Source organism: Oryctolagus cuniculus, chromosome 15 (assembly GCF_051225735.1).
Source record: "Oryctolagus cuniculus isolate XC-2025 breed Fujian yellow rabbit chromosome 15, ASM5122573v1, whole genome shotgun sequence".
NCBI lineage: Eukaryota > Metazoa > Chordata > Mammalia > Lagomorpha > Leporidae > Oryctolagus > Oryctolagus cuniculus.
This window is the reverse complement of record NC_142881.1, coordinates 63,746,539-63,773,881: the sequence shown is the minus strand read 5'-3', so window position 1 is coordinate 63,773,881 and position 27,343 is coordinate 63,746,539. Positions and strand designations below refer to the sequence as shown.

At 51.1% G+C, this 27,343-nt stretch overlaps 1 protein-coding gene across 2 annotated transcripts; it reads right to left on the bottom strand.

Moving 5' to 3' along the window:
* Positions 1-6: 6 nt before the first annotated feature.
* On the bottom strand, positions 7-27,343 carry OIT3 (oncoprotein induced transcript 3). Of its 2 annotated transcripts, none has more exons than XM_089313426.1 (9): positions 27,239-27,343; positions 24,727-25,101; positions 23,822-23,929; positions 19,946-20,068; positions 12,776-12,898; positions 11,689-11,849; positions 9,913-10,328; positions 2,689-2,788; positions 7-286 (listed from the first exon to the last, which is right to left on the bottom strand). In XM_089313426.1, the coding sequence occupies exons 1-9, from the start codon at positions 27,297-27,299 to the stop codon at positions 185-187; spliced, it is 1,569 nt and encodes a 522-aa protein (XP_089169552.1). In that variant the 5' UTR covers positions 27,300-27,343; the 3' UTR covers positions 7-184. The 2 variants fall into 2 exon arrangements, with proteins under 2 accessions (XP_089169552.1, XP_002718475.4); XM_002718429.6 differs by lacking the exon at positions 7-286 and adding an exon at positions 345-1,257.

The window sequence follows — 27,343 nt, the reverse complement described above, 5'->3', positions numbered from 1 at the left end:
TAGCCATTTTTTTTTAAATACTTGTTTCATTTTATTGAAAAAGCAGAGAGAGAGAGAGATCTTCCGCCAGCTGGTTCACTCCCCAGATGCCCACATGGTTGGGGCTGGGCCAGGGGGAAGCAAGGAGCTGGGGACTCCGTGCTGGTTTCCCGCGTGGGTGGCAGGAGCCCGGGTATTTGAACCGTCACTGGCTATGTCCCAGGGTGCGCGCTAGCAGGAAGCAGAGGAGCTGGGACTCAGCCCAGACACTCCGATGATATGAACAAGCAGGAAACCTTTTCTGATCCTGTGTAGTCATAAAATTAATTGGCACATTAAAAAGTTGGATTTACTGGCACATAAAATTTATCTTTAATGTATATTTATTTCAGTGAAATGTATTATGTTCTTATAAAATAGAATACAGTATAATTTTATACCTTCTTCTGTTACCAACCTGAGGGCATAGCATACCAATTAACAGGATTTATGACGCCAACCTTTGCTTGTAGTTCAATCACTGAGCCACTTAAATCCATGTGGGTGAATTTACTTACATTTATTCAGTGAAAAAACTTCGCTGAAGGCAACAGCAAAATATCAAAATATTATGCAAGAGAAAAATCAAGTAGTGTTTTTTTATTACACATAGGTTTATTGATAAACTTCCTTATCCACCATAACTATTCTGTATTTGAATTAAAATTTCAGGCTATAATTATTATTAACACATGAGTCAAAATTTTGGTAACTTTTCTTTAGCTTTCTAGCTTGAAATAACTCTACCCAGCTTCCGACTGTAGTGGTCCTACTGCATCACATATGAGGTATTTAATGGTAGGAAGGAAATGGGGCACAGAGGGCGAGCGTCATTCTGCGGGAACAGCTTAGCAAGGAGAACCCCGCCCAGGCCAGCGGTGGGCGCCGCTGTGGCCTGGCGCACCCAGCGGGCCAGGCGCGGAGGGAGTCGGAGCTGGGAGGTTGAGCCCGCGGCGTCAGGTTTGGAGAAGTCGGGGGCCCTCCGGGGGTCGCTGGTGTTCCAGAGGCAGTGGGGAGAAGTTCCAGAGGGCAGCCCGAGCCGGGAAGGCGAGGCCCGACGGCTGACTACTCCTCCCGGTCGATGGCGATGGGGCCGCCCGTCAGCATCCGGCTCTGCAGACCCCGGGAGTCGCCGCCTTCCGCTGCGCCGCGCCGCAGTCGCCGATGGCAGCCCTGGGCACAGCGGGACCGCTCGTCCAGCATGCCACACACCAGCACCCGGCAGTGCAGAAACACCTCCTGCAAGGGCGGTGGTCGTTAACAACAGCTGCCACCTGTCCCCAAGCAGACACGAGCCGCACTGCACAGAAACACCGGCATTGCATCCCAACAGCACTGCTCGGAGGTACGGGTTGCCTTCTCGGTTTGACAGATGGGGAACCTGAGAATTGGGGGGTTGAAGAACCTGCTCACCTCCACGCATTTAGGGACGTGGCCAAGTTGGAACAGGACTGGCATCCCTAGACACGTCTGCACTGTGCTGGGACAGGGGAGGCCTTAGCGAAGCCATGCCTCATGACGCTAACATCTTGGCCCTTCACCCCAAGATCTGGGAGCAGCTCTGGCTCCCGTGTGCTTCCGATTGCCCAGTGCCTGGCTCCTGGCTGAGGAGGGAAATCGGGACTAGGCACTGCGAGGCATGGTTCCGACCAGCGCTCTGGGAGAGGGGACCAGCACACTCCCACAGCGTGTGACAACAGGGCGCTGGCCTCTTAAACCTCCTTCTGTTGAGATGCTCAACACCCGGACAAATACTACAGCGAAACCAGAAGCTTGCACCTCACCTCGCCCAGCCTTCTCCACACAGTCTCTGACCACCTCTCCCCAGGTGTGCACCTCTGAACTGGAGCCCACTCAACCTGCACGTAGGCCGTGATGACACAGCGTCCACACGCCTGCTTTGCCCGTAGTTGTCATCGTGGTAACTACCGCACAGTGCGGGAGGCTGAGACCCTGGGGACCGCGGCTGGTTCACTCCCCCAAATGGCTGCAACGGCCCAGGGCTGGGCCAGGCCATAGCCAGGAGCTTCATCCGGGTCTCCCACGTGGGTGCAGAGTCCCCACACTTGGGCCACCTTCTGCTGCTTTCCCAAGTGCGGCTGCCTTTGGGAACCCCCCAAGCCCCTGTGGCAGTGCTCCAGACACTTCCTGCCGCCTTGTGCTGTTCTGTCTGGTTCGGAGCAGACTGCCGGACTGGAATTTTTAGAGGAAAGAACAGGTCGATTTCACAGATATGAATGCATTTCATAGACAGCTTTCCAGAAAATGTACCAAGCATGCTGCCACTGTCAACTTCTCCCTGGGACCTCGTTAAGCGTTGCCATTTTACAACTTTTATAAATGCAAGATGTAGAAAATAGTGTTGGAGTGATTTTGGTTGGCATTTTAAGTGCAAGTTTCACTGTTTTCTCGTGTATTTCCCCTCCAGAGCCTTTGCTGAGTGACCACCCACCACCCTGGCTTCTTAAACCATGCCTGAGCTCCAGGATTTTGAGTTGTAACCTCAGAGTGTTTTCTCTGCATAGGGCAGTTACGGGCAGGGGGTAGAGCTTGGAGAGGGCCGATACTGGCGACACTGCTGCGCTCGCTCCTGGGTGGGTGGTGTCCCTGTGTTTTCCCGAGTGCCGACATGCTGGGGTCCCCGCCAGGAAGGCTCGGGTCCCGGCTCACCTTGTGGTCCTTGCCCACGAACTTGAAGACGGGGACCTGGAAGTGCTTGGCGAGGTGATCCCGGGACGTGTACTGCTTCACCGAGTCGTCAGAGACGCAGCTGAAAGCAGGCAGAGCGCACGTAAGCCTGGATGGCTTCCGCAGAGCTGGCCCACAAGCCAGGCCGGCAGGGCTGGCCCAGAGAGAGGAAAACTGGGTGGAGTGGGCTGGGCTGCGCCCAGACTTTTGAAGAATGAAGGAAAAGTGCAGCTCCCTCCCGGTGAAGGCCGCTTCAGGCTCAGCGCTGCCCTCTAAGGACGTCCAGGACGCCCGTCCTGTCCACACCTGCTGCACCCACCAACCTGGCCCGAGGACTCCCCTAGAAGTCACTGGGTCTGAGAGTTAATGACAGGGCTGGCACAGGGGCACAGCGGGTTAAACTGCCTTCTGCAGCTCTGGCATCCCATATGGACACTGGTTCGAGTCCCCGCTGCTCCACTTCCAATCCGGTTCCCTGCTAATGCACTTGGGAAAGCAGCAGAAGGTGGCCCAAGTGTGGGGACTCTGCACCCACGTGGGAGACCCGGATGAAGCTCCTGGCTATGGCCTGGCCCAGCCCTGGGCCGTTGCAGCCATTTGGGGGAGTGAACCAGTATATGGAAAATCTTTGTCTCTCCCTCTTTCTCTAACTCTTTCAAATAAGTAAATAAATCTTAAACAAAAACAAAAGTTAGGGACAGCCCCATGTATTTCAAAGATACCATTTGCCTGCAGTGGTCTTTTCATCTGGGATACACTGCAGGAAGCCTACCTTCACACATGGTCTTACTGGGTTAGAAAGTATATCTTAATTCAATTTCATCAATACTGGACAGTCCTCACTGCAGGGGATAGAAAAGGGAGCAAATCACAACCCCCCATCCAGGAGCTGCACAGACACCCAAGTGCTAAGGAGAACTGGCCCTACAGGGGAAAAGTCACTCACCTTCGGGCCCTTGTCATCCCCCTCTTCCTAAATGCAAGGCTAAGCTGCAGTCTGCTAGGGCTTCGGGTTTGAGTCTCAGACCCACTGCCTGAGGCCAGGCACCCAGGCTCCCCCCGGTGGCTGTCCATGCTGAGGCTACATTTGGTTTTGACTGAAAAATATTTATTTGAAAGGCAGAGTGACTGCGACAGAGGGAAAGATACAGAGAGTAGGAGATCTTCCACCTGCTATTTCACTCCCCAAATGGCTGCAATGGGCAAGGCCAAAGCCAGGAGCCTGGGACTCTATCTGTGTCTCCCCCAGGGCCAGGTGGCAGGGGACCAAGCCCTCAGGTCATCTGCTGCCTCCCAGGAGCACTAGAAATGAGCTGGATTGGAAGAGGAATGGCCGGCACTCGAACCTGGCACTCGGACGTGGGAGGTGTCTGTTCAAGTGGACACTTAACACAGTGGGCCACACTGCGGGCCCCTAAGGCTGTGTTTTACATGTTGATGAGCCCTCAGGCCAAGGCTCACTCACTCTCATAGCCTCTTTCGCATTCTAAATTCTAAAGGAAATTTTTCTTTCTGGACATAGTTACTTTTCATGTCTAACGGACAAAATGTGCGGTCAGGTACAAAAGCCTCTGAAGCTGGGTCCTTGGGCCTCATGCTCACAGGTCACTTTTTTTTTTTTTTTTTTTTTTAAGATTTATTCACAGGGGCCGGTGCTGTGGCATAGCAGGTAAAGCCACTGCCTGCAGTGCCAGCATCCCATATGGGCGCTGGTTCAAGTCCTGGCTGCTCCACTTCCAATCCAGCTCTCTGCTGTGGCCTGGGACAACAGTGGAAGATGGCCCAAGTCCTTGGACCTCTGCGCCTATGTGGGAGACCTGGAAGAAGCTCCTGGCTCCTGGTTTCAGATAGGCTCAGCTCCAGCTCAGGGGCCATCTGGAGAGCGAACCAGTGGCTGGAAGACCTCTCTCTCTCTCTCTCTATCTGCCTCTGCCTCTCTGTAAATATATAAATATAAAAATATAAATGTAAAATGTAAATATAAAAATAAATAAATCTTTGAAAAAAGACTTATTCATTTATTTGAAAGGCAGAAATCCAGAGATATAAGGAGGGGGGAGGGAGAGAGATCAATCTTCCACCCACTGGTTGGTTCACTGCCCAAATGGCTACAATGGCTGGAGCTGAGCTGATCCTAAGCCAGGAGCCAGGAGCCTCTTCTGGGTCTCCCATGCAGGTGCAGAGGCCCAAGGACTTGGGCCATCTTGTATTGCTTTCCTGGGCCATTAGCAGGGAGCTAGAATGGGAGTGGAGCAGCTGGGACTCAAACTGGCACCCATATGGGATGCTGGCACTGCAGGTGGTGGCCTAACCTCTACACTACCCCACTGGCCCCACACAGGCCACTTTCTGGTCAGCAACTACTAGCTGCTGTTTTGGTGAAGTTGAAGAATCCAATGCAGGTGGACATGTGGTGCAGCAGTCAAGACACTCTTGAGATGCCATGTGGCCTGTTGGAGTGCCTGGGTTAACGTCCCAACTCCATGGCTCAGCTCCTGATGCTACCTTCCTGCTCATGCACACCCTGGGAGGCAGCTGTGATGGCTCAAGTATCTGGGGTCCTGCCACCCACATGGGAGCTCAGGATCAAGCTCCCAGCTCCAGTTACTGTCTGGCCCAATCCTAGCTTGTGTGGGCATTTGGGGAGTGAGCCAGTGGACGAGAGATCTCCTTTTCTGTGTGGTATGTGTGTGCATGTGTGTGTATCTCTCTGTCTCTGCCTTTCAAGTAAAAATAAATTTTTAAATGTAAAATACAATAAAATTATTTAAAAATAAGGCATCTCGGGGCTGGCATTTGGCACAGCAGTAAACACCACTTGGGACACCTGCATTTGATATTGCAAGACCAGGGTGGAGGCCTGACACTGCTCCTGATTCCAGCCACCTGCTGACCCACACCCTGGGAAGGCAGCACATGATGGCTCAAGTAGTTGGGTCCCGCCGCTCACGTGGTCAGCTTCCACTGAGCTCCTAGGTCTTGGCTTTGGCCTGTCTCAACCCTGGCTGTTGCAGGCATTTGGGGGTAAATCAGTGGATAGAAGATCTCTCTTAGTAAAATAAAACTCAGTATTAAAATGGTTCTTTTCATCTAAATGCTTCAGCAATTTCCATTAATCTTCATCTAAAACTACTATTGTGTATTCTTTAAAATAGAATAAGACGCAGGACAGATTTTGCCTCTTAACCTGGTGTTTGCTGTGTTAAGATACTGTTAGTTCTGACAACTCCAAGTTCATGTGCTGGAGAAATGAAGAATGGAATGGGGGAATCCAAAGTAACTTTATCCAAAAAAAAAAAACAAAAAAAATCACCTACCACTTGGTTTTTGAATTCAATATGAAGGTACTTCAAAAAGTTTGTGTGAAAATGGAATGAAAAGATAAGTGTAGATGCCACTGTTGTGGTGTAGAGTTGGCATTCCATATGGACACTGGTTCAATTCCCTGCTGTCTAACTTCCAATCCAGCTCCCTGGTTAATGTGCCTAGGAAAGCAGTAGAAGCTGGCCCAAGTCCTTGTGTTCCTGCACCCATGTGGGAGACCCAGAAGAAGCTCCTGACTCCTGGCTTCAGATCAGCCCTGGCCATTGTGGCCATTTAGGGAGTGAACCAGCACATGGAAGATCTTTCTCTCTCCCTCCCTCTCTCTCTGTAATTCTGTCTTTCAAATAATAAAATCTTTATTTAAAAAAAAGCATAAGCTTATTCTGGAGGGAAAAAATCCATGCATAGTTTTTCCATAATATTCATTTTCCATGACCTTTTAGAAGACCACTTGTATATATCTTTCTCTGGAAATTAACTTGCTAGTTCTAGTAGGCTAGTATTATTTTGCATTCCAAGAGCATATACTGGGTAAAACTAAAGGAAAGTGAATCACATTTTCAATATCAGGAGAAAACCAGCTTGAGCATGATATTAAAAAAAAAAAAAAAAGGAACAGGAACTGGTGCAGCAGGCTAAGCCACTGCTTTCGATGCTTGCATCCCCTACCAGAGGGTGAGCACCTGCTAACGCGCCTGGGAAGGCATGGACGGTGGCCCAAGGACTTGGGTCCCTGCCACCCATGTGGGAACGTGAATGGAGTTCCAGGCTCCTGGCTTCAGCCTGACCCAGTCCTGACTGCTGCAGCGAGATGGGGAGTTAACCAGCAGACAGGAGATAGCTCCTCCTCTGTCTCTCCCTCCTCTCTGTTGCCCTGTCTTTTCAAAAATAAATAAATAAATAAAATTTTCAGAAAGAAAATAATAAACAATTTAAAAATGTGAGTAAAGCTTGTTATGTTTATTTTAGAATTGGTGGAATAGCCCCGAATTACTATAAGGACTCACTCAGTAATTCACCTGGTGCATAATTAATGGCCCTTACTATACACTAGGAATCGAGGAAGAAGAAAAAGGAAGAGAGTTTGTAGTTCAGATAGGGCTAAATCAGGGAGCTTCATGGAGGAAGTAAAGCCCACCGACTCTTGAAGGAGCACACTCAGGACGCCAAGGGGAGGGAAAGGTTTCAGGCCGAGGCAGCAGCAGGGGGAAACAGCGAGTGTCAGGGAACTGCCAGTAACTCCCTTTGGCGGGAGCTGAAACTGAAGGAGCCCAGGGTCAGAGGGTGAGGGCCTCGTGAGCCCAGCTGCAAACCGGATTACGTCATACGCAAGGGGACTTCAACAAATTCATGGGAAAATAGAATTTCCAAAGTCTCTTTTGGTGCAAAAGAATTTTGAAATCCATGCATAATCTTTTTCATGATACACATTTCCGTGAACTTTCTGAAGACCCTCGGATGCATGCATTGCAAGACTGCATCCAGCAAAAGAAACCTATCCTTCTCTTCCGTTTCTGTGAGCGCCAGCAGCGGCTCGTGCATCACTGCCGACCAGCCGTTGCCTGCTTACAACACGGGCCAGCACTGCCGTGGTTTGGGGATTCCTGCCTCCGCTTTCCTCTTCCACAGCATTTTTTTTTTTCTGTTTTGTATGTGCTAGGGGTGAAAACATAAATAGCACAGCTCCTTAGACCTGTCCCAAATCAAAGTAAGCCCATCACCGAGGGTCTGAGTGACGCAAACGTACACGGATTTCACAGGCTGTGCCGAGCAGGCTGTGTGTTTTCCCAGGACAGGAGGGATGTCTTGCATACATGAGTGTTTGCAAGAAACAAATATGAGGGGCAGGAACAGATCTGGGGGTGCAGTGAGAGAACTGTTTATCTTGTGTGCCGTGATGGTTCCGTGGGCTTACACATCAGAACTCAGCAACACAACACTAAATATGCGTATTTACTGTATGTGAACTGTACTCCACGGAAGCCATACAAATCCTTATAAAAGGAGCCAAAGCCCACCTCTGCCTGCACAAAAGTAACTCCAGTCCCAAGCCTACCTGGCATTAAGTCTGGGCCCAAAAGAAGGAAATAAAATATGGTACTTCTACTTTTCTGGAAAAGTTAGAGGTCACTTAAACCCCCAAAGGGCTACCAATCCCTGCGAGGTCTACTGCAGGGCACCCTAAGCCAGGGTTGTATTCGGTAGCACGACAAGGCACCAGCAAGGAGGCCACAGGACTCTGCGGCTAGAAGCACTCCTGGGACACAATTATATTTATCAACCAAAGAAAATGAAAAGCCACGGAAAGGCTCTTGGCAGGCACAGGGTGAGACCCCGTTTACAGGCTGAGCAGATGGCCTGGGGCTCTGAGGGGCTGGGGTCCCGGGGCAGGGGCGGGAGGCTGAATCTGCTGTCCAGGTGCAAACAGGGAAGTCCAGACAACGTTTCTGCAGCAGACAGTGGGGTTGGGGTGTTGCTTTCTAAAAAGTTTTATTTATTTGAGAGATTCAGAGACAGATCTTCATTCACTGGCTCACTCCCAAATTCCGGCAGTGGCCAAGGCCTGACCAGACCAAAACAGAGAGCTGGGGGCTGGATCCAGCTCTACCACGTGGGTGGCAGGGACCCAACTGCTTGAGCCGTTGTTAGCAGGTGTGCATTAGCAGGAATCTGGAGTCAGGAGCCAGAGGCAGGTACCAAAGCCAGATCCTCTGATCTGGGGTTCGAGCATCTTAATTGGTATTAGGCCAAACACCCACCCCTTATTCAAAAAAAAAAAAATTATAATAGAGGCAGAGAGAGAGAGAGAGAGAGAGAGAGAGAGAGAGAAGTAGCTATGTTTTGAAAAGCTGCTCCGTGGATCCGAATGTGCATCAAAGATTGAAAGCCAGTGTGCAAGAGATGGCCCGCAGCAGGCCAAGGCTGCCCACAGGCCTAGCATGGAGAGGCGGTGCGGCCACCGTCATGGCCAGCCAGGCCACTTACCCCACCTGACATGCATCCCACCGACATTTAGAACAAAGAAGAAAGCCACGCGATACTACTGTAGGTATGGGGTTGAGTGTAATTTTCCTGGGATTGTAGCCAGTGTTTGCGAATGACGATAGCAAGCCAACCACTTATTCAAATTAACTCACCGATCTGACGGAGGGCTGCAGCTCATCACCGGCCCCAGAGCTGCTCACGGGTTTCTCCAACAGGTAACACCTTCAGGCTCAGCTTTGTCTCGCAGGAACCCAGCCAGCCACCCCCAGTTGTGGTTCCCAGGCTCGCTGGAGCCCACTTTGCCCTCCTAGACGTTCTCTCAAGAACACAGCACCGCCAACCAATCAGAGGAAGGCCACAAGCGCCGGCGACCAATCAGAAACCTGGGCAGTGCTGACCACGCCCCTCCCCGCCCCCACGTCTGTCTAAGAAGCTTCAGTCCAGGTGCTCTGGGAGCCCAGGGGGTCGTGCTCTGTGTGGCTACCCCGCTCCAGCTCTGGGCTTTGCAATCAGTGCTTCCAGTACCCCGCCGTCCGTGAGCTGAGCCCGACGTCGGGGTGCTGTAGCGACTCCTCTGACCAGTTTTGGGGGTTTCTCTAGATCTTCTCTTCTCCTGAACCCCATCAAGTACCTCTCTTCCGGCTTCCCCCGCCCAACTCGTTCACCGAGGGGCTGCACCTGCGCGATAGGCCCTCACCTGGCACACCTGCTCGCCCTCTCTGAGCAGACATTCACAATTAAATATACACATTTAATTCAGTTCTGCTTTTCTCCCCATGCTTGCTCATGGCCTCTACTCAGCTGCACACACTCTGGGGTCCTTTGGACGCCTCCGGGTTCATAAATGGTTCCAGTTCCTGAACTGAGACCAGGGTCCCCCCCCGCCCGGCCGCTCACCCATCGCGGATGAGGTGGTACTTGAGGGTCTCGTCCATCTCGGCGGTGGGCGTGGCGAAGCAGCTCTCCACCAGGCTCCGCAGGCCGCTCACGTGCACCACGGGCTCGATGCCGAAGTAGAGCGAGTCGCGCAGCTTCAGGGTGGGCAGCGCCTCCCGGTAGGGCTCCTCAAACTCGCGGTCCTTGAAGATCTCCAGCGTGAAGGGGAAGATGCCGTGGTTTCGGCCCGCGATCTCCAGCGGCGCGTTGCGGAGGTTGGGCACGTAGCCCTCGGAGAGGGTGTAGAGGCGCGGGAACTCGCACGTCACCGGGATCAGCAGCTTGCTGGTGCGGATGATGACGTCGCCGCTGCTGCCCGGGGTCTGCTTGGGGACACCCGTCACCAGGTTGCTGGCCACGATCTTGTCATTCACCACCTGAGCCGGGCCCGGGGCGGACAGGAAAGGCATTGCAGGCTCATTTTCATAAAGACGCAGCCCCTCCACCCCACCCCCCGCCACCTTAACACTCCAGACATCTGTTTATGGAAGCATCGGAGACGTGGGTGCCTAAGTGGCCCTTGTGTGAGCAAGACGTCCTGGGCAACCCGCAAGCCCCTTCCAGCATTGCTCAGAAACCCTGATCCGTGCAGAATCGGCGAATTCAAGGCTGGGGGATTTCAGAAAAGGGCGGCTTTGGCAGCGTCCAGGGGGCCTGGTCCTGGTGGCTCTGCTGCAGCAAGACCTGGGGCTGAGCTGGACCCCGGGCCACCACACTTAGGCCCAGCCTCCTCGGCTCTCCCGGGAGCCCACCCCCCTCCCCAATAGGCAACATTTCCGCAGGATGAGCCACAGCGGCAATCAGCAGGACTTGCCATGAAGAGTGGCTGAGCCCCAAGACAAATTAGTTCCCTGATTGTCCCTTGGTGGGAGTCCTACAGAAGTGTCCCTGTCACCGAGTGGTTACAGAGGGCTCTCCGCTGCTCTGCAGGCCACCTTGCACACCCGTGATGCGGCACAGGTTTCGTCACCACGGTTCCTGCTCGACCCCACTTCTAGGGGATGAAGCGCGAGAGCACAGTCCACACTATCTGCCCGTCTGGTTTCATTTTCCACTGTGAAGCCCTTGCAGGCCAGGCTGTGCCACCATTCACCAAGCACCCGCCTGAAGATCACGCCCCGAGACTGCATTTGGTTCCCATCCATGAGGCCCTTTCTTTTTCTCACTGCCTGTGTAAGCCACACACACACACACACACACACACACACAGTCCCGCTTGTCCCTTCCTGGCTCCTAGAGGCCCTGCCGGCGGCCTGGTCTCACTATGCTGCTCATCCCTGGTCCACAGCTGACCCAAGGTCATCTCTGCTGTGTGAGTCCCTAGACAGGGACCCTGGTGCACACTTCAGGCTCTTGATCAGGGGGCTGTGCGCGGAGTTCTGAATGAGAGTATAAACCTGTACCTCAACCTGGGTCAATACTCCAACTCATTCACTACATCAAAAACGAAGTGACATCTCTACCAGTCACTTCTTTCAAATAACTGGTGGAGGGCTGTCACCAGCCTCCTGGCACCCATGCTCACCCAGGCACCGCGAGGCGGACACGTGGAGAGCAGGACAGCTGAAATGTCCTTCATTCCTTGTCCTGGGGGTGCCAGGGCCACGGCAGGTACTCAGACATGAGCTAAATGAGTGACACAGATGTTTTGAGACACAAGCCACAGCGCATACCTGTCAACCACACTCAAGTAACTGGCTTTGGTTGGTCCCCAAATGCCCCCCGGGAGGAACCTACATCCACCACTGTGCCGCAGGTCTTGAGGGAGAAGAGGAGGTTGACGTGGGTGCCGTTGGACACTCCTCGGCAGGAGGTGTTGGTCAGGAAGAGCTCCAGGCCGCCCACCAGCTCCCGGGGGACGCTCACCTCAATGGCGCTGGACTTGCACACGACAGGGACTGTGGGAAGGGGCTACTGTTAGAACCCGGAACCCGGGCAGGGAGGCGGGAGTGGAGGCTTCGAGGAGACACAATGGCGTCCGCGCGTAACTGGAGGTTTCTGTTCCGTTCTCCAGGAAACTGAAAGGACTCAAAAGCAAACTGGTGAATGCAACCACGACTCTGAACCCCCAGGGTCACGGTCAAATAGCATTCCTTAAATGCGCCATTCAGCAAACTGGGAAATACTGAGTTCCAGCTCCATGAGTCTTTGTTTCAAAGCGTGGCTTGTGTCACACCGAGACCCCTAAAGGGTTAAGTTCCAGCAGGAACACAGTTTATGGGTAATATAGAAAAAGCAGTGCTTTGAGAGAAGCTAACATTTCCTGATGGTACTGCTGTGACTCTGCCACTGATCCGCTCACAAAGGCAGAGATACAGAAACAGCGTGAGTGCACCTGGGGTTGGCTTCCAAACTGTCCTTGCATTGCTCAGTAAACCATAACCTCTGACTATGAATTCCACTTCAACTTGATGTAGGAACACTGCTTTTCCTTCGCAGTCCCATGTTTGCTTTGCCTCAAAAGAAAGGCATGCCTACTATCAAGAGTCCAATACCAGTGGGACAGGACAAAGAATCATAACCAGGTGCCGGGCACCGGAACTCAATTTCCAGGAAGTAGCTCTTGGAGGACTGTTGATGTGCACGTAAGTCTAGAGAGAAGCAGCAGCCATTCCCCAGGACTTCCAATCCAGTGTCATTCGGATTCAACTCAAGCATCCACTAGAAAAGGCGAGAACTGCATCGATGTCTTATTCCTCCAGATTGAGTTGTTGCACAAGGAAGCACAGAGATTAGAGAAAAAGCAAAGGCAAACAGCAAAGCTAAGGAGGTGCAGAGCGGAGGCAGAGTGGAGCAGAGCGTGTGTCCGGCCCACGGGTCCTACCTTGGCAGGTGTGGTTGTCCTCCGACAGCACCAGGCCCCGGGGACACTCGCACTGGTAGCCCCGCTCCAGCCCCAGGCAGAAGTGGCTGCAGCCCCCGTTGCTGTTGTGGCATCCTTCAATGTCTGCAGCAGAGAGCGACAGGGGAACAGTCACCTCCCAGCCCTTGCCTCGAGGTCGCGGCGCTCTGTAGCAGGGATTATACTTGACTTACGCAGTGCCCCCCGGGTCTCACCCAGTGACGGGGACACGTGGGCTTGACCGCGAAAGAGGTTTGTGAAATGTTACAGCCACCAAGAGCCACCTTCGTCCTCCGTGTCTCTGTCCGCTCGAGCTGGTCAGTTAGTTTGTAAAATGAGTGTCCTTTAATTTGGGTTTGGCTAACATTTTTCTCATTGTTAAACTGGGCTCTGGTCTTTCAGGAGTAAGACCCAAAAGCCACTGCTTCATTGCTATGATATTTAATTCACTTATAAATTATACAAAGCGTGATTGATGTCAAAGGGACTGATAGGGTTAAATTGGATCAGCCGGACGGGTCAGAGTCAGTGCGGATCCCTTAGATTGTGCCTTTCTTCTCAAATCTCTGGGGACAAGAGCAGGGGACGGGGCTGGGGCTGAGGCACACTGGCCACACGAAGCCTAAACAGCACTCTAAGTCCATTCAAACGAACGTGTGTTGACATTTAGGAGGCAATTTTCCAAAGCTTCCTATTTTAATATTTTGCATTTCCAGAAAGTGATCAAATGGACGAAAAGGAAATGTATTCTGCTGAAAATGGAAGAAGCTACCATGTGATTTCAAACTTCACGCAGAGGAAAATAATGACCTTTGTAGCACGGGTGTCCGCTCCTGGGTCAGAGCTGCATGGGCCCAGAGCCACACTCACTCACTCACCTGTTCTCTGAGGCTGCCTTCTGAGTTCCAGGGCAGAGTGGAGCAGTGTCACGCTATTGCCTCTGCTCCGTAAAGTCTAAAATATTTACTGTCTGGCCTTTCCAGGAAGTCTGGGGTTAGCCTATGGAAGGAGATGTTCTCAGGCCATCTGAGATGCTCAGAGAAAGACACAAGCTCATTTGCAATTACAGCTATAGCTCCCTCAGTTCAAGAAGAATATTCTGAAGTTGTTTGGAATAGCAGCAAGTGACCTTGGGATAGACTGACTTTTATGAAATGTATAGGAAGAATAAAATTGCAATGAATAAATCTGCAACATTTAAAAGACATTAAGAATCACCTGTTTGTGACAGTATATTTTAAAAGGGTAAAAACCTTGTTAGGAAGATGGCACAGTCTTATCTATGGTGCGATCTACACCCTGACACCATCCTCCGCTCTAGCCCCCGCCGCCATTGCTGGAAGCCAGGTGGCCACAGGGCCCAACCACTGGTGTCAGCTCCACCCCACCCTAATGGGATTCGCTGCTCCTGCTTCCCTGACTGCCCTCCAGCAAAGTTTTAAAAGGATCTGTTCCTGAACATTGTGTGTGTGTGTGTGTCTCCCTCTCTCTCTTCCTCTCTGTCTCCTGACCTCTCTCTCTGTCTCTCTCTCTTACGCTCTCCTTCTCCCTCCTTTCCTTCTTCGCCCCTTCCCTCTGGTCTGTCAGGTTTCCCTCAATAAACGCTTTCCCTTACTCCGGTGTTTGGTGTGTTTTGTGGTGGCCTTACAAGCACGCCTATAGGCTTTTTTTTTTTTTTTTTTTTTTTTTTTTGCCAGGCAGAGTTAGGCAGTAAGAGAGAGAGAGAGAGTTATAGGTCTTCCTTCCGTTGGTTCACCCCCAAATGGCCACTACAGCCAGCGTGCTGCGCCGATCTGAAGCCAGGAGCCAGGTGCTTCTCCTGGTCTCCCATGGGGTGCAGGGCCCAAGCACTTGGGCCATCCTCCACTGCACTCCCTGGCCACAGCAGAGAGCTGGCCTGGAAGAGGAGCAACTGGGACAGAATCTGGCGCCCCGACCAGGACTAGAACGCGGGGTGCCGGTGCCACAGGTGGAGGATTAACCTAGTGAGCCATGGCGCCAGCCACCTATAGGCTTTTTTTTTTTTTTTTTTTTTGGACAGGCAGAGTGGATAGTGAGAGAGAGAGAGAGAAAGGTCTTCCTTTAGCCGTTGGTTCACCCTCCAATGGCCACCGTGGCCGGCGCACTGCGGCCAGCGCACTGCGCTGATCCGATGGCAGGAGCCAGGTACTTATCCACTTATCCTGGTCTCCCATGGGGTGCAGGGCCCAAGCACTTGGGCCATCCTCCACTGTACTCCCGGGCCACAGCAGAGAGCTGGCCTGGAAGAGGGGCAACCGGGACAGAATCCGGTGCCCCGACCAGGACTAGAACTTGGGTGCTGGCGCCGCAGGCAGAGGATTAGCCTAGTGAGCTGCGGCGCCGGCCACCTATAGGCTTTTAAAACAGTTGGAAATGATAAACAGGTTGAGAAGCCCTCATCGAGAAACTAGAAGTCCAAAATGTTCTAAAATCTAAAACGTTTTTGTGTGTCAACAAGCACCACAAGTGGGAAGTTCCTGACCGTCTGTGATGGGTCACAGTCAGAATGCAGATGTGCGACACACACGGTGTGAACTCACCTCCAGGCCAGGCATACCTGATGCATATGAAACATAAATGAATTGTGTGCCTAGACTTGGGTCCCATCCCCAAGACATCTCCCTGTGATGTGGGAATATTACAAAACCTGGAAAGACACAAAATCCAAAACACGCTCATCCCAAGCATTTGGGACCACACTGTGGAACAGCTGGAAGAAAACTTAAAAATATTCAAGATGTTAACATTAATGGGAAATATTTTTTCTTAAAAATGATCTTACTCAAGTCATTTTATTCCTCTGAGCCATAACTTCCATATTTGTAAAACAAAGGGGTTGCATTTATGGTCACTCAAGATATTCCCGGGTCTAAAAATGCAAAGCACAAAGTAAGCTGACAATCTAAATTGCCTTGAAAGATTTAAATCTAGAAGAACACACAAAGACCAGTAGAATGGATACAGCTGGCAAGTGAGACTGTGACTCATATTAAAGATATTCCTTTTACTCCTCTGTAATTTCTTCTAAGTTTGACAATAAAACCAAACAACGAAAATTACTTTCAAATTAAAAACAGCTGCATATATATATTTAACAAGGATAAAAAAGTCTTCTAAAGAATCACATATGTTTGCATTATCAATAAAATTTGAGGATTATAAATAGGACTGTTAATCCTAAAGTGTAACTCCTATATAACTTTTATTATTGCCTGCTAAAATACTTTTTAGTTATGGTTATTAGGTTTTAATATTGTATGAGGATTGACTTAATAGTTCCAATAAAGAATTCATGAATAATTACAAATGCTCTTCATGGAACTATTCATTAATATTCAAAGATTATTACATAGAATAGATTTAAGGAGGACTCAGGCTATTACCCTTATTTAATAAAATTTAAAATACATTCAGTCGTGTTATAATATTCTGGTCAATATCTCCTCAGTTAACAACGTCAAGTTTGTTACATGGAGTAAGTTGTGGGGACTAGCCATAATTTTTTCCTCTTGAGATAGTGTATTATTATTTTGGATATAGCAAGAATGAAGTAAATTATTGTGAACAGGAATATAGCTCTGCTATCTCACAGCCTTAAGTAACCAGTGGACAAATCTTATGTCCTCTGTAAACAGTCACTCCACTGGTCTCCCCATATAATCTGCAAAGAGCGTCATGAGAATTCAGACTTCTTAAAGCAGAAATGATGACATTTTAGTTGGCATAGTTTGCAAGGGTGAATGTGCTTGAGATAAGGGGCACTATCAGGACGGTGCTATAGCGCAGCACATATGGCCTCCTAAAGTAACACCCTAACAGCAGGAGCTCCATTTCAGAGCACTCGAGACTCCATCTGGAGAAAGCACCACCCCTTCCTCCACCGTGAGACTCTGGTCTGAAGCTATGACCCAGAACACGCGGACAACAGCAGTCCCCTACATCACATTTGGCAAAGCATAGAAGCTCCCTAGCATGCACCCGGGTTAATGAGAAGATTGTAATTTGTCTATGTCCCTCATATGATTTAGGCCAATACCTGGATTAATGTCAAGATTGTAACTGGTATTGTTAAGATTATAATTGGTATTAGTTTTGCATAGGCTTTAGGTCAGCTTGACCCTAGTAGCCATGTATTCCCTGTCCCATTTTTTGTGGTTTTTGCCTTTATAAACCCTGTTGCTTTGGGCTTCGGGGTCGAGAGTTTTTCAGGGCATGAGCCTGCTCTCCACCACCAGCAATAAAGGACCATCAGATTTTTCAATGTGCGGTGCTCCTCTGTTTGCATTTATGGGGTTCCAAGATGGCGGAGTAGGGAGGGAGCTTACTGCTCTAGCCCAGAAGAAGAGAGTTTAAAAAAAGTGGAGACAGTGTAGTCTTAGAGAAGAGTTAGGGAAAAACACAGGAAACTCCATTAAAATTAGAGGGACACAGTGGACCTACATGGAGGGCGTGGGCGCCTATGGCTTGGGACCCCAGCAGCGAGAGCCTCCACACCAGCACTGGAGAGTGAGGTGAGACAAGACTGCAGTAGCCTGGAGCCACTGGTGAAAAAGCAGCAGGAAGAGCCTAGAGGGAACGAGGCTTGAAGCCCCGGGGGGAAAGTGCACCAGCCAAACTAGAGAAGAAAAGGGAAAAAAAAAGATGGTAGGGACCTGTTTCTCTTTCTCCAATTGCCTTACAAAGGCGTATGAGCTGATAGAGCAGGCGTCATTTTGGGCATACGGAACAGCTGCGCCAGCTCGTGTCTGTGCCTGGCAATCATCTGAGTGGAGACTCCTGACTCTGGTGGGGAGAACTAACAGGGGGCTAGGAGCTTGTGACTGTGTGAAGCTTCTGAGCAGGGACTGTGAAAAACAACAACAACAACAACAACTGAGGCTGTGTGGGAGGACTCACAGTGTGGCTGAGCAGTCTCAGTGGAAGACGCCACAAGCTTGGGGGTTCCTGGTTACCTGGTGAGAGACATCGCTGGGGAATCTGAACTCACACTGAGGACCGCACAGATCCTTTGTGTGGTCCCTGGGACAGAGCAGATGAATATTACACCCACTGGGGCCAGTGCTCAGGCACTGATTGCCATCAAGGAGAAGAGCTCAGCTGAGCAGAATTACTTCCCTTCTGATTTAATAGAGAGAAGATTTACCATGCCAAAGCTGGAAGTGTCACCTTAGGCAAGCCCTTAACCCTGGAGAACTGAACAGAGCTCTCTGGCCACACCCACTACAAGTCTCTAGAGATTCACTGAAAGCGGACAGTCCACTTATCTACAGAGTCATAGTACAAGGAGAAAACGGGGCGGGGTGGTGGGTGAAGAAACCAAGTACCTCCACAAATGCCAAACAACAAACCAACAATTCAAGAAACAAGAACAAGGAAGACAACATGACGCTACCAAAAGAACAAGACACTTCAATACTAGATTATGAAGATGATGAGATAGAAGAAATGCAAGAAATGGAACGCAAAAAATTGATAAGATTATACAGAAGTAATCTAAATGCACTCGCTCAGGAACAACAATCCCATATGGCCACCGGTTCAAGTCCTGGCTGCTCCACTTCCAATCCAGCCCTCCACTATGGCCTGAGAAAACAGTGGAGTATGGCCCCAGGTCCTTTGGCCCCTGCACCCATGTGGGAGATCTGGAAGAAAATCCTGGCTCCTGGCTTCAGATGGGCCCTGCTGCGGCCATCTGGGGAGTGAAGCAGTGGATGGAAGACCTCTGTCTGCCTCTGCCTCTCTCCCTCTCTGTAACTCCTCATTTCAAATAAATTAGTAAATCGTTTAAAAAAATAGATAAGCGACATTATGTAAATTAATAAGGGTATCATTAATATCCTTATTGTTGACTATTACATCACATAAATGTGAATTATATGGCAATAAAAAATTAAAAATAAGAATAGTAGAAAATTTGCAGTGCATTTGACACACATATGAGCTCTTGTTATATCTCTGCTGCTAAAACTAGATCATTTTACTTAATTCCAAAGAATGTCTCAATCTCCAGTTAATGCAAAGCATTTGAAGTAGGAGTGCCGGGTTCTAGTCCCAATTGCCCCTCTTCCAGTCCAGCTCTCTGCTGTGGCCTGGGAGTGCAGTGGAGGATGGCCCAGGTCCTTGGGCCCTGCACCCACATGGGAGACCAGGAGGAAGCTCCTGGCTTCAGATCGGCACAGCGCACCGGCCGTAGCGGCCATCTGGGGGATGAACCAATGGAAATGAAGACCTTTCTCTCTCTCTCTCTCTCTGTCTCTCTCTCTCACTGTCTAACTCTGCCTGTCAAAAACAAAAACAAAACAAAACAAACAAACAAAAAAGCATTTGAGGGAGAAAAATGGCTTCGCGTGAACCTGTTTCCCAAATTTTCTCCTACAAAAAGAACTTGCTAAAAACGCGAACTCGGGGGTGGGCTTGAAGCGAAGCCCCCGCTTGTGACATCCACGTCCCATACCAGAGTGCCTGGCTGGAGACCCTAAGTGACTGAAGTTTGAGACACTCAGAAACCCTTATTTTTATTTCCTCAATAAAAAATGTGGCTTTCTGTCTAGCAAAATTCCCTCCTGTTCAACCTTGCAGACAAAATCAACATGAACCAGGCCAGCGCCGCGGCTCACTAGGCTAATCCTCCGCCTTGAGGCGCCGGCACACCGGGTTCTAGTCCCGGTCGGGGCGCCGGATTCTGTCCTGGTTGCCCCTCTTCCAGGCCAGCTCTCTGCTGTGGCCAGGGAGTGCAGTGGAGGATGGCCCAGGTGCTTGGGCCCTGCACCCCATGGGAGACCAGGAAAAGCACCTGGCTCCTGGCTCCTGCCTTCGGATCAGCGCGGTGCGCCGGCCACAGCATGCGGGCCGCCGCGGCCATTGGAGGGTGAACCAACGGCAAAGGAAGACCTTTCTCTCTGTCTCTCTCTCTCACTGTCCACTCTGCCTGTCAAAAAAAAAAAAAAATCAACATGAACCCCGATCACTACATAAGCATCAGCGTCCAGCGTCCTGGATGCGGAAGCCGCGGCCACTGCTTGAGAGGCCGGCTTCCCTCTTCTCCCCCACCAGGGTTTCTGGGCGCCCGGGGAACAGGCCACCTGCCGGCCGCCGCCCCGTGCTCAGCTGGGTCCCTCTAGGCCCCCTCACCTTCGCAGGTCTTGCCGTCCCTTCTCAGCGCCCGGCCAACCCCACACTCGCAGCGGTAGGAGCTTTTGAGGTTCACACAGATCTCACTGCAGCCACCATTGTTCTGTTCACATTCGTTTTCATCTGCAGAAGAAAAACCTCATGGCATCCACTCTCCTGAGTACCCCCCCCCCCCGCCCCGCCCCGGTCCCGCGGATGCACCTCCCCCAGCTGCGCTCCCCACGGCGACTCAGCATCAGTGCTCCCACCACCCTGCTCTCCACCACCGCGGACCCGGCAGAAGGCACTGGACTGCTGGACAGCCCCTTCCCCTCTTCTTTTTATAATATTTATTCGAAAGGCAGAGAGAGAGAGAGAGAGAGAGAGAGAGAGAATGAATCTTCCATCTGCTGCTTCACTCTCCAAATGCTCACAACAGCCAGGGTTGGACGAGGCAGAAGCCAGGTGCCAGGGATGTAACTACTTTGAGCCATCACCTGCTGTCTCCCAGGCTGCACATCAGCAGGAAGCTGGAGTCGGGAGCAGGCGCGGATCCAAGCTCGGACACACCAGTGCAGGAAGTAGTAGTGCCAAGTGGTGCCTTAACCACTACACCACCCCTCCCCTTCTCTTCAGGGTAGGGCTCTGGCCAGGTGAAGTGCCTCCCACGACCTAGGTAGACCTCTACCTGTAGTGGTGAATCGCACCTTCTGCAACGAGGTCTGAAACAGTTGCTAAAGAAATTCAAACTTATACATCAAATCGTGTTGTGGACTGGGAAAGGAGCTTCCGTGGCAGGAGGAGATCACAGAGAAATGTTTTTGTGATGCAGTCATCTGTTAAAACAGGAACAGCTGCCCCCAAAGCAAAATTTAAAAGTTGTACTTAAGCAATGATTGGCACCTTTTTGGAGAATCTGATGAAAGATATGGACTCATGCCACAGGAACGCATGGTTAGCAACAAATGTCTGTCCCCCTCCTTCTACAAAGGGACACTTGTGAACTCAATTTGTCCTGGCTCTCGGGAACAATGGCACAACAACAGGACACACGACAAAGACTGGGGTTTAAATACCCATGAGATGACAGGCAGATGGCCTTGAGCCCAGGAGTATGGATGCCTGGAACTGACACTCTACTTAGGTCCTGGACCCCAGAAAATGTATCCCCCGATATTATTTGGAAATGGTTTGACTGTGTCTCTCAAAAGTTCCTGATATGCTGCAGAGGTGGTGGGACCTTTAAGAGGCGGGGCCGAGCAGAGCAGGATGTGAGGTCATCAGGGGCACTGCCCTTAGAAGGGATTAATGACTATTGTGGGGCCTTCCTGTCTCACCAGGTGATCTCCAACAGCCTCAGTGCACCAGTCGCCCTGAGGACATCACAGAGCTCAGCTCACGCCTACATATCCAGCTCCCTGCTGTGGCCTGGGAAAGCAGCAGAGGATGGCCCAAGTCCTTGGGCCCTTACTCCCACATGGGAGACCCAGAAGAAGTTCCTGGCTCCTGGCTTCCTCCAGCTGTGTGGCCATCTGGGGAGTGAACAAGCAGATGGGAGATTCTCTCTCTCTCTCTCTCTCTAGCTCTCTCTCTTTAGCTCTCTCTCTCTAACTCTGCCTCTCAAGCAAATAAAAAAACTCTTTTTAAAAAAATTAAAAAAAAAAAAGAAAAAAAGCTACTCTGTCCAGGAGTCACTGTGGTGCGGTGGGGTAAGCCGCCACTTGTGACACCTGCATCCCATATCTGCTTCTGGTCCAGTTTCCTGCTAATGCATCCTGAGAGGCAGCAGATGATGGCCCCTGCCACCCATGTGGGAGACCCGAATGTAGTTTCTGTTAATAGATAATTCCAGACTAGTGTTGGTCAATAGAAATATAAAGCAAGTTGCATATTTAATTCAAAAATTTCTAGTAGTCACATTAACTCAGATTCATAGGGCATTCTGTAATATACATCCACACTGACATCAGATTTCAATTAGAATTTTTTTTTATTTGACAGATAGAGTTGGACATTGAGAGTGTGAGAGACAGAGAGAAAGGTCTTCCTTCTGTTGGTTCACCCCGAGATGGCCGCAACGGCCGGAACTATGCTGATCCGAAGCCAGGAGCCAGGAGCTTCTTCCAGGTCTCCCGTGAAGGTGCAGGGCCCAAGCACCTGGCCCATCCTCCTCTGCCTTCCTGGGCCTCAGCAGAGAGCTGGACTAGAAGAGGAGCAACTGGGACTAGAACTCGGTGCCCATATGGGATGCCAGCGCCGCAGACAGAGGATTAACCAAGTGAGCCACGGTGCCAGCTCAATTTGAAATTTTCAATAGCTATTTTTTCTTCTTTTGTAACTAGCTATCTTTTAAATTTAATAAAAATGAATACCAAATTTTTGTCATGTTGGTAATACATGCCTTTAAAATACATATCAAAGAATTAAATCTCAACTCTAATCACAATAGTTAAAATTTCAAAACAGTGACCATTCTCCTTTGCTGTTTTTGTTATTGTAATAATGAAGTCACATTAGAGAATTATAGTAAAAATTACTTGTATAAGTTTTATCAACATGACCCTACTGTTTTGTTTGGAAAATATGGTAGTGCAAACTCATGTTACTTTGTTTTCAGAGACAAATTCTAGATTACTAAGTTACCATAATACTTTTTACTTTGCCATAGAAATAAAAGCTGTCCCCCAAAAGTGGTATGCTCTACAGCAAAATAGTAATAATAAATAAAAAAAGAAACTGGTAAAATTAATTTTAATAGATTTTTAACCCAATCATACTCAAAATGTATTCAATCTGATATTTAATTAGTCTTAAAATTATTAATGAAATGTTTCATTATTTATTTTTATTAATCTTCAAAATCAGGTATATATTTTGAATACATTTTTAAATGATTTTTACCACATCTCAATTTGCATGCAAAATTGTCATCAGAAATAGAAGTGTGGGGCCGGTGCTGTGGTATAGTGGGTTAAAGCCCTGGCCTGCCGGGATTGCAGTGGAGGATGGCCCAGGTCCTTGGGCCCTGCACCCGAATGGGAGACCAGGAGAAGCACCTGGCTCCTGGCATCGGATCGGTGCAGCGTGCCGGCCGCAATGCACTGGCCATAGTGGCCACTTGGGGGGTGGTGGTGAACCAACGGAAAAAGGAAGACCTTTCTGTCTCTCTCTCTCTCTCTCACTGTCTAACTCTGCCTGTCAAAAATAAATAAATAAATAAAATTTAAAAAAGCCCTGGCCTGAAGCACCCGCTTCCCATATGGACATTGATTCTAGGTCTGGCTGCTCCTCTTCCAATCCAGCTCTCTGCTATGGCCTGGGATAGCAGTGGAGGATGGCCCAAGTCCTTGGGTCCTGCACCCACATGGGAGACCAGGAGAAGCACCTGGCTCCTGGCTTCGGATCAGCACAGCTCCTGCCATTGCGCCATCTGGGGAGTGAACCAACGGATGGAAGACCTCTCTCTTTCTGTTTCTACCTCTCTCTGTAACTCTTTCAAATAAGTAAAATAAATCTTAAAAAAAAAAAAAAAGAAATACAAGTGTATTTCAAGTCATAACAACTGGTAGTTACTGAACCTTTCCCAGACATTTTTAGTTTACCAATAACAAAAATTGAGCATAAGTTTTAAGATTAAAATGAAGAAAAATCCAATTTCTCAATCACACGAGCCACACCCCAAGTGCTCCATAGCCATGTGTGGTTAGTGGCCACCAAGGCAGACAGTCTAGTTCTAGACTGCTCTTAGTCATGATGGAAATGGCTCAAGGCTTTAGTCACTCACTAACGGGGGGAGTACCAGTGCAGTTGTTCAGAGACAAACCAGGGAAATGACAGAGCTTCGCGTAGTGCCCTGGCTCCTCCTAGCCTGCTCCTACCTCGCGGCTGGTTTCTTACCAAAGCACGTCTGTCCGTCAGGACCCAGCACGGTTCCCGGAGCGCAGGTGCACTTGCTGGCGTCCATGCAGCTGCCATGGCACTCTTCATCGCAGATGTCATAAAAGTCTACCGGAGGGCAAAGATGGCCTCGTGTAAGAGGTGCAGGGCAGAGCACTTGCATCCCCGAGAGTCTCGCAGCGTGATGGCAGGGAGGCACCCAGCCACCAGCAGCCAACGCTCAGTGTTCAGGGCTACACAACACAGTGGAAATGGACCACGTGCCCAGGGGCAGCCTCCCTGGCTTACGGGAATGATTTCCAGCTTCTGACCCACGGCCCGTGGGTGGCCATGGGTTTCTGAGAATCTACAACTTCCCCAAACACGAGTGACAGGCTGTGCTGTTCTACTCCCCCATGGACTCTGTTTTATACATTGTACAGATTTTCAGGAGCTTGGTAACACAGAAGTCTATGTTAAAGTATCCCTGTCCTCAAGTAGCTACTTCCCATTGTATACCATTTCTAAAAGCCAGTGGATACTAGCACAGTGCTATAATTGGCTGTCTGATGGTCTATCTAGCTATCCAGCATCTACCTATCTCCTGATATTTCAAAAGGGGTTCACTGTACTCAAAAAGGTTGGAAACCACTATTTGGATTACCTGAACAGACATTCTGTTTTCTAATGTTTTGCTCTGATGGAACAGACAAAATGCAACAGAACTGGTCCAGGTCATAACTGCTTCCCTTTCTACTTCTTTGGGAATTTTTCAGAAAGTCTGAGAACCGATCTCAGAAATCACAGTCACGGGTCCACGCTGTCACACTGTCACGTAGCTGCATTTCACCTGGCACTTCTCTCTCTGACTCCCGTCTGTGGCGGAGCAGGGCAGGGGCAGGGGCAGGGCGTAGGAAGGTACTCACGACCGCAGTAGACGTGGTAGCAGACGCTGGGCTTGGTCAGACGGTACACATAGTAGCCTCCGGGGCACGCCTTGACCTCCACCGTGGTGTTCCACAGGCAGCAGTTCCCTCTGAAGCTGGCACAGGCCTGGCGTTGCACGATGCCGTCGCCTTCTAGGGGGTGGCTGCCGTTGAGCCAGACAGGTGCGTGGGTCCCACAGTGGTTTTCTGGTATGCAGAAGGTGGGCATGGCGTCTCCCGCCATGCCTGTGAAGCGGTACCACTCCCCGTCCACGTGGTTGTCACACAGAGGGGGATCTTGAGACTCATTAAACTGGTGCTCCGTGTTCCTCCAGGGCTCATTGAGGCTGATGTAGGCAGAACACGGATCCAGGGCTGGGGGGAGAAGGGCGCCACACAGGGACACGGCCTGAGTGCCCACCTCAACAAAGAAAGCAGCTACAGTCCCCAAAAGTCACCCTGTGAGTCTCCTCCTAAGTGCCCTTCATAAAACTATTGGGAACCCACTAAGGTTTAGTGCTCGCGTGGGACTGAAGACTTTGTGTCCCTTCCGCAGAGACAGCTGTCGGGCTGACAGAGGCTCACGCTCCTACCCGCTGCCTGTGTTCTATGGGGAACGCTGACAAACTTGTCCCAATCCAGCTGTGCAGACTTAGAACTGGGGGGCCTGAATGGAGAAACAGCTGAGAACTGTTGTTTAGACAAGAAGGAGATGGAGGAAAACTCTGCTGTTTGCACCACCCCGGGGCCGGCTGGGCAAGAGGAACTGGGATTCCGGCAAAGACCGGCTGTTACAGCGAAGCACACTCCAGCTCAGCTGTGCAGCCTGGGCCCCGGTGCCGGCAGACGCGCCTCCTCTCTGGACATTACGGGGAAGCATTTGGCGGGCACCTGGGTAAGAGCATTCGGGTGGGTGGGGAGCCGGGCTCCAGAAAGGGCGTTCAGGCGCATTCCGGGGAGGAGGGGGAGGCCTCACGCAGGCCTGGGGCTACACTTGGATGGCTTCTGCAGAACCCCGGAGCCCTGTAATGGCTGTTCCAGGATTTATAAAACTTTCCCTTAAGCGAAGGGTCGTTTACCAAGTCCGTGCTAGGGGAGCCAGGGCCCGGAGAAAGGTGCTAATCATGCGTTCATTCCACAACATGTCCCCGCTGCCTCCCACGGCAGTCCCTGCTCTTAAACCCTGCGTGCAGTCGGATGCACTTTGATCCCAAATGGCTGCCACGCATCTCTCAGTGGGCGGGCTCCCGGGGCCCTGCCCGCCCCAATCCCCCCGCCGCTGGCTCAAACGCCGCCCCGGCGGCACGGAGAGCACAAGTTCGCGTGCCCACTTGGGTCCTCCAAACCCTGGGGGCGTCACCCAGCCCTGCGCCGGCTCTCAGGCCGGAAGGGCCCTTCTTCCTTACCGCGCCCGGCTCCTCCCCGCCCTCCTGCTCCAAGGGCAAGCGCCCACCGCAGCCCCCCAAGTTGCCCCTAGTCTGGCTTCTGGCTTGGGGTCCAACATCGCAGGCGTGCTGGGGGGGCCAGGGGGAGGGCGCAGGGGTGCGGGAGCGTCCGAGGGGGAGCAAGCCCGGAGAGTGAGGGGAGAGGGGCCCGAAGGAGCCCAGGGCAGTCCTCAGGGGGAGACACTCCCAACAGTTGTAGATGCACAGAATAATCGAGAAGACAGGAGAGTCCCGTGGGACATGCCCCTGCGTGACCCTGCTGCCTTTGTCGCCATGCGTCACCCACTGCTGAGACATGGTACGGGCTCAAGTTCGTGGTCAGCTGAGGTTCCCGTGGTCGTTACCCACATCCTCCTCCGTCCAGCGATCCCACCCAGGATACCACATTCCACCCGGCTTCCTGTCTCGGGAGGGCCTCAAGCCCGTTTATAAAGGTGCTAGAGCCAGGGCCAAGTGAGGCGAAGACATAAACCAGGTCGGTGAGCCGTGCAGCCTCTCAGCAGTGCCGGCGGAGGGCTCTGCCCCGCACCCCCCCTCTCCCAGTTAGGAGTTCTGGCCTGTTGGGCAAAGAAGTGAGAGCGCAATCTGCCATCGGAGTGGAAGCCATCGGCCGGCTGGCCGCCCACTCGGTCTTTGACTGCCAGCGTTAGCCAGTTCGGTTCCTCCAGATCTGTGCGCTTCATGGGGACAGAACTTTCCAGGCCTTGCAGTTATTAAAGGAGGAAAAAAAAAATACCCTCAACTCCTAAAAAGCATTTTCTCTTTAAAGTTACAACCCTCAAAGTGGCTAGACTATAAGGAGGTGAGGGTTCCTTGTCCTGTCTGCTCCAAGGCACTCTCAGCTAGGGGCAGATCCGCGGACCACTCCCACCCCTGGGCGAGAGGTCAAAGGGCGCGCAGCACAGACATGCTCTGAAAATCCGCTTTCCGGGGTTACCCGCGACTTTCCCACGCCTCTGGAGAGCCCGTGTGCAGGTGCCAGATCTAGGAGCCGTCGGGAATCGGCACAAGCAGCCAAGCGCAAGCGCAGAACGCAGAACGCTCTGCGCTCTGGAGGGGAGACTCACCCATGAGCGCCACTGGCGTGACTGAGACGAAGATGCAGGTGAGAAGCAGGGACGGAGGCATCGCTGGGCGCCAGCTGCCGAGAGACTGAAGATCCTGTCCGTGCC

What these genes read in the sequence shown, in the direction of transcription:
- OIT3 (XM_002718429.6), bottom strand. Translation starts at nt 27,299, where the DNA reads ATGCCTCCGTCCCTGCTTCTCACCTGCATCTTCGTCTCAGTCACGCCA. An exon ending in GGACGGCAAGACCTGCGAAG is followed by an intron (nt 12,899 to 19,945) that starts GTGAGGGGGCCT and finishes TCTCTGCTGCAG; the next exon opens with ACATTGAAGGATGCCACAAC. An exon ending in TACCACCTCATCCGCGATGG is followed by an intron (nt 2,789 to 9,912) that starts GTGAGCGGCCGG and finishes GCCTGCTTTCAG; the next exon opens with CTGCGTCTCTGACGACTCGG.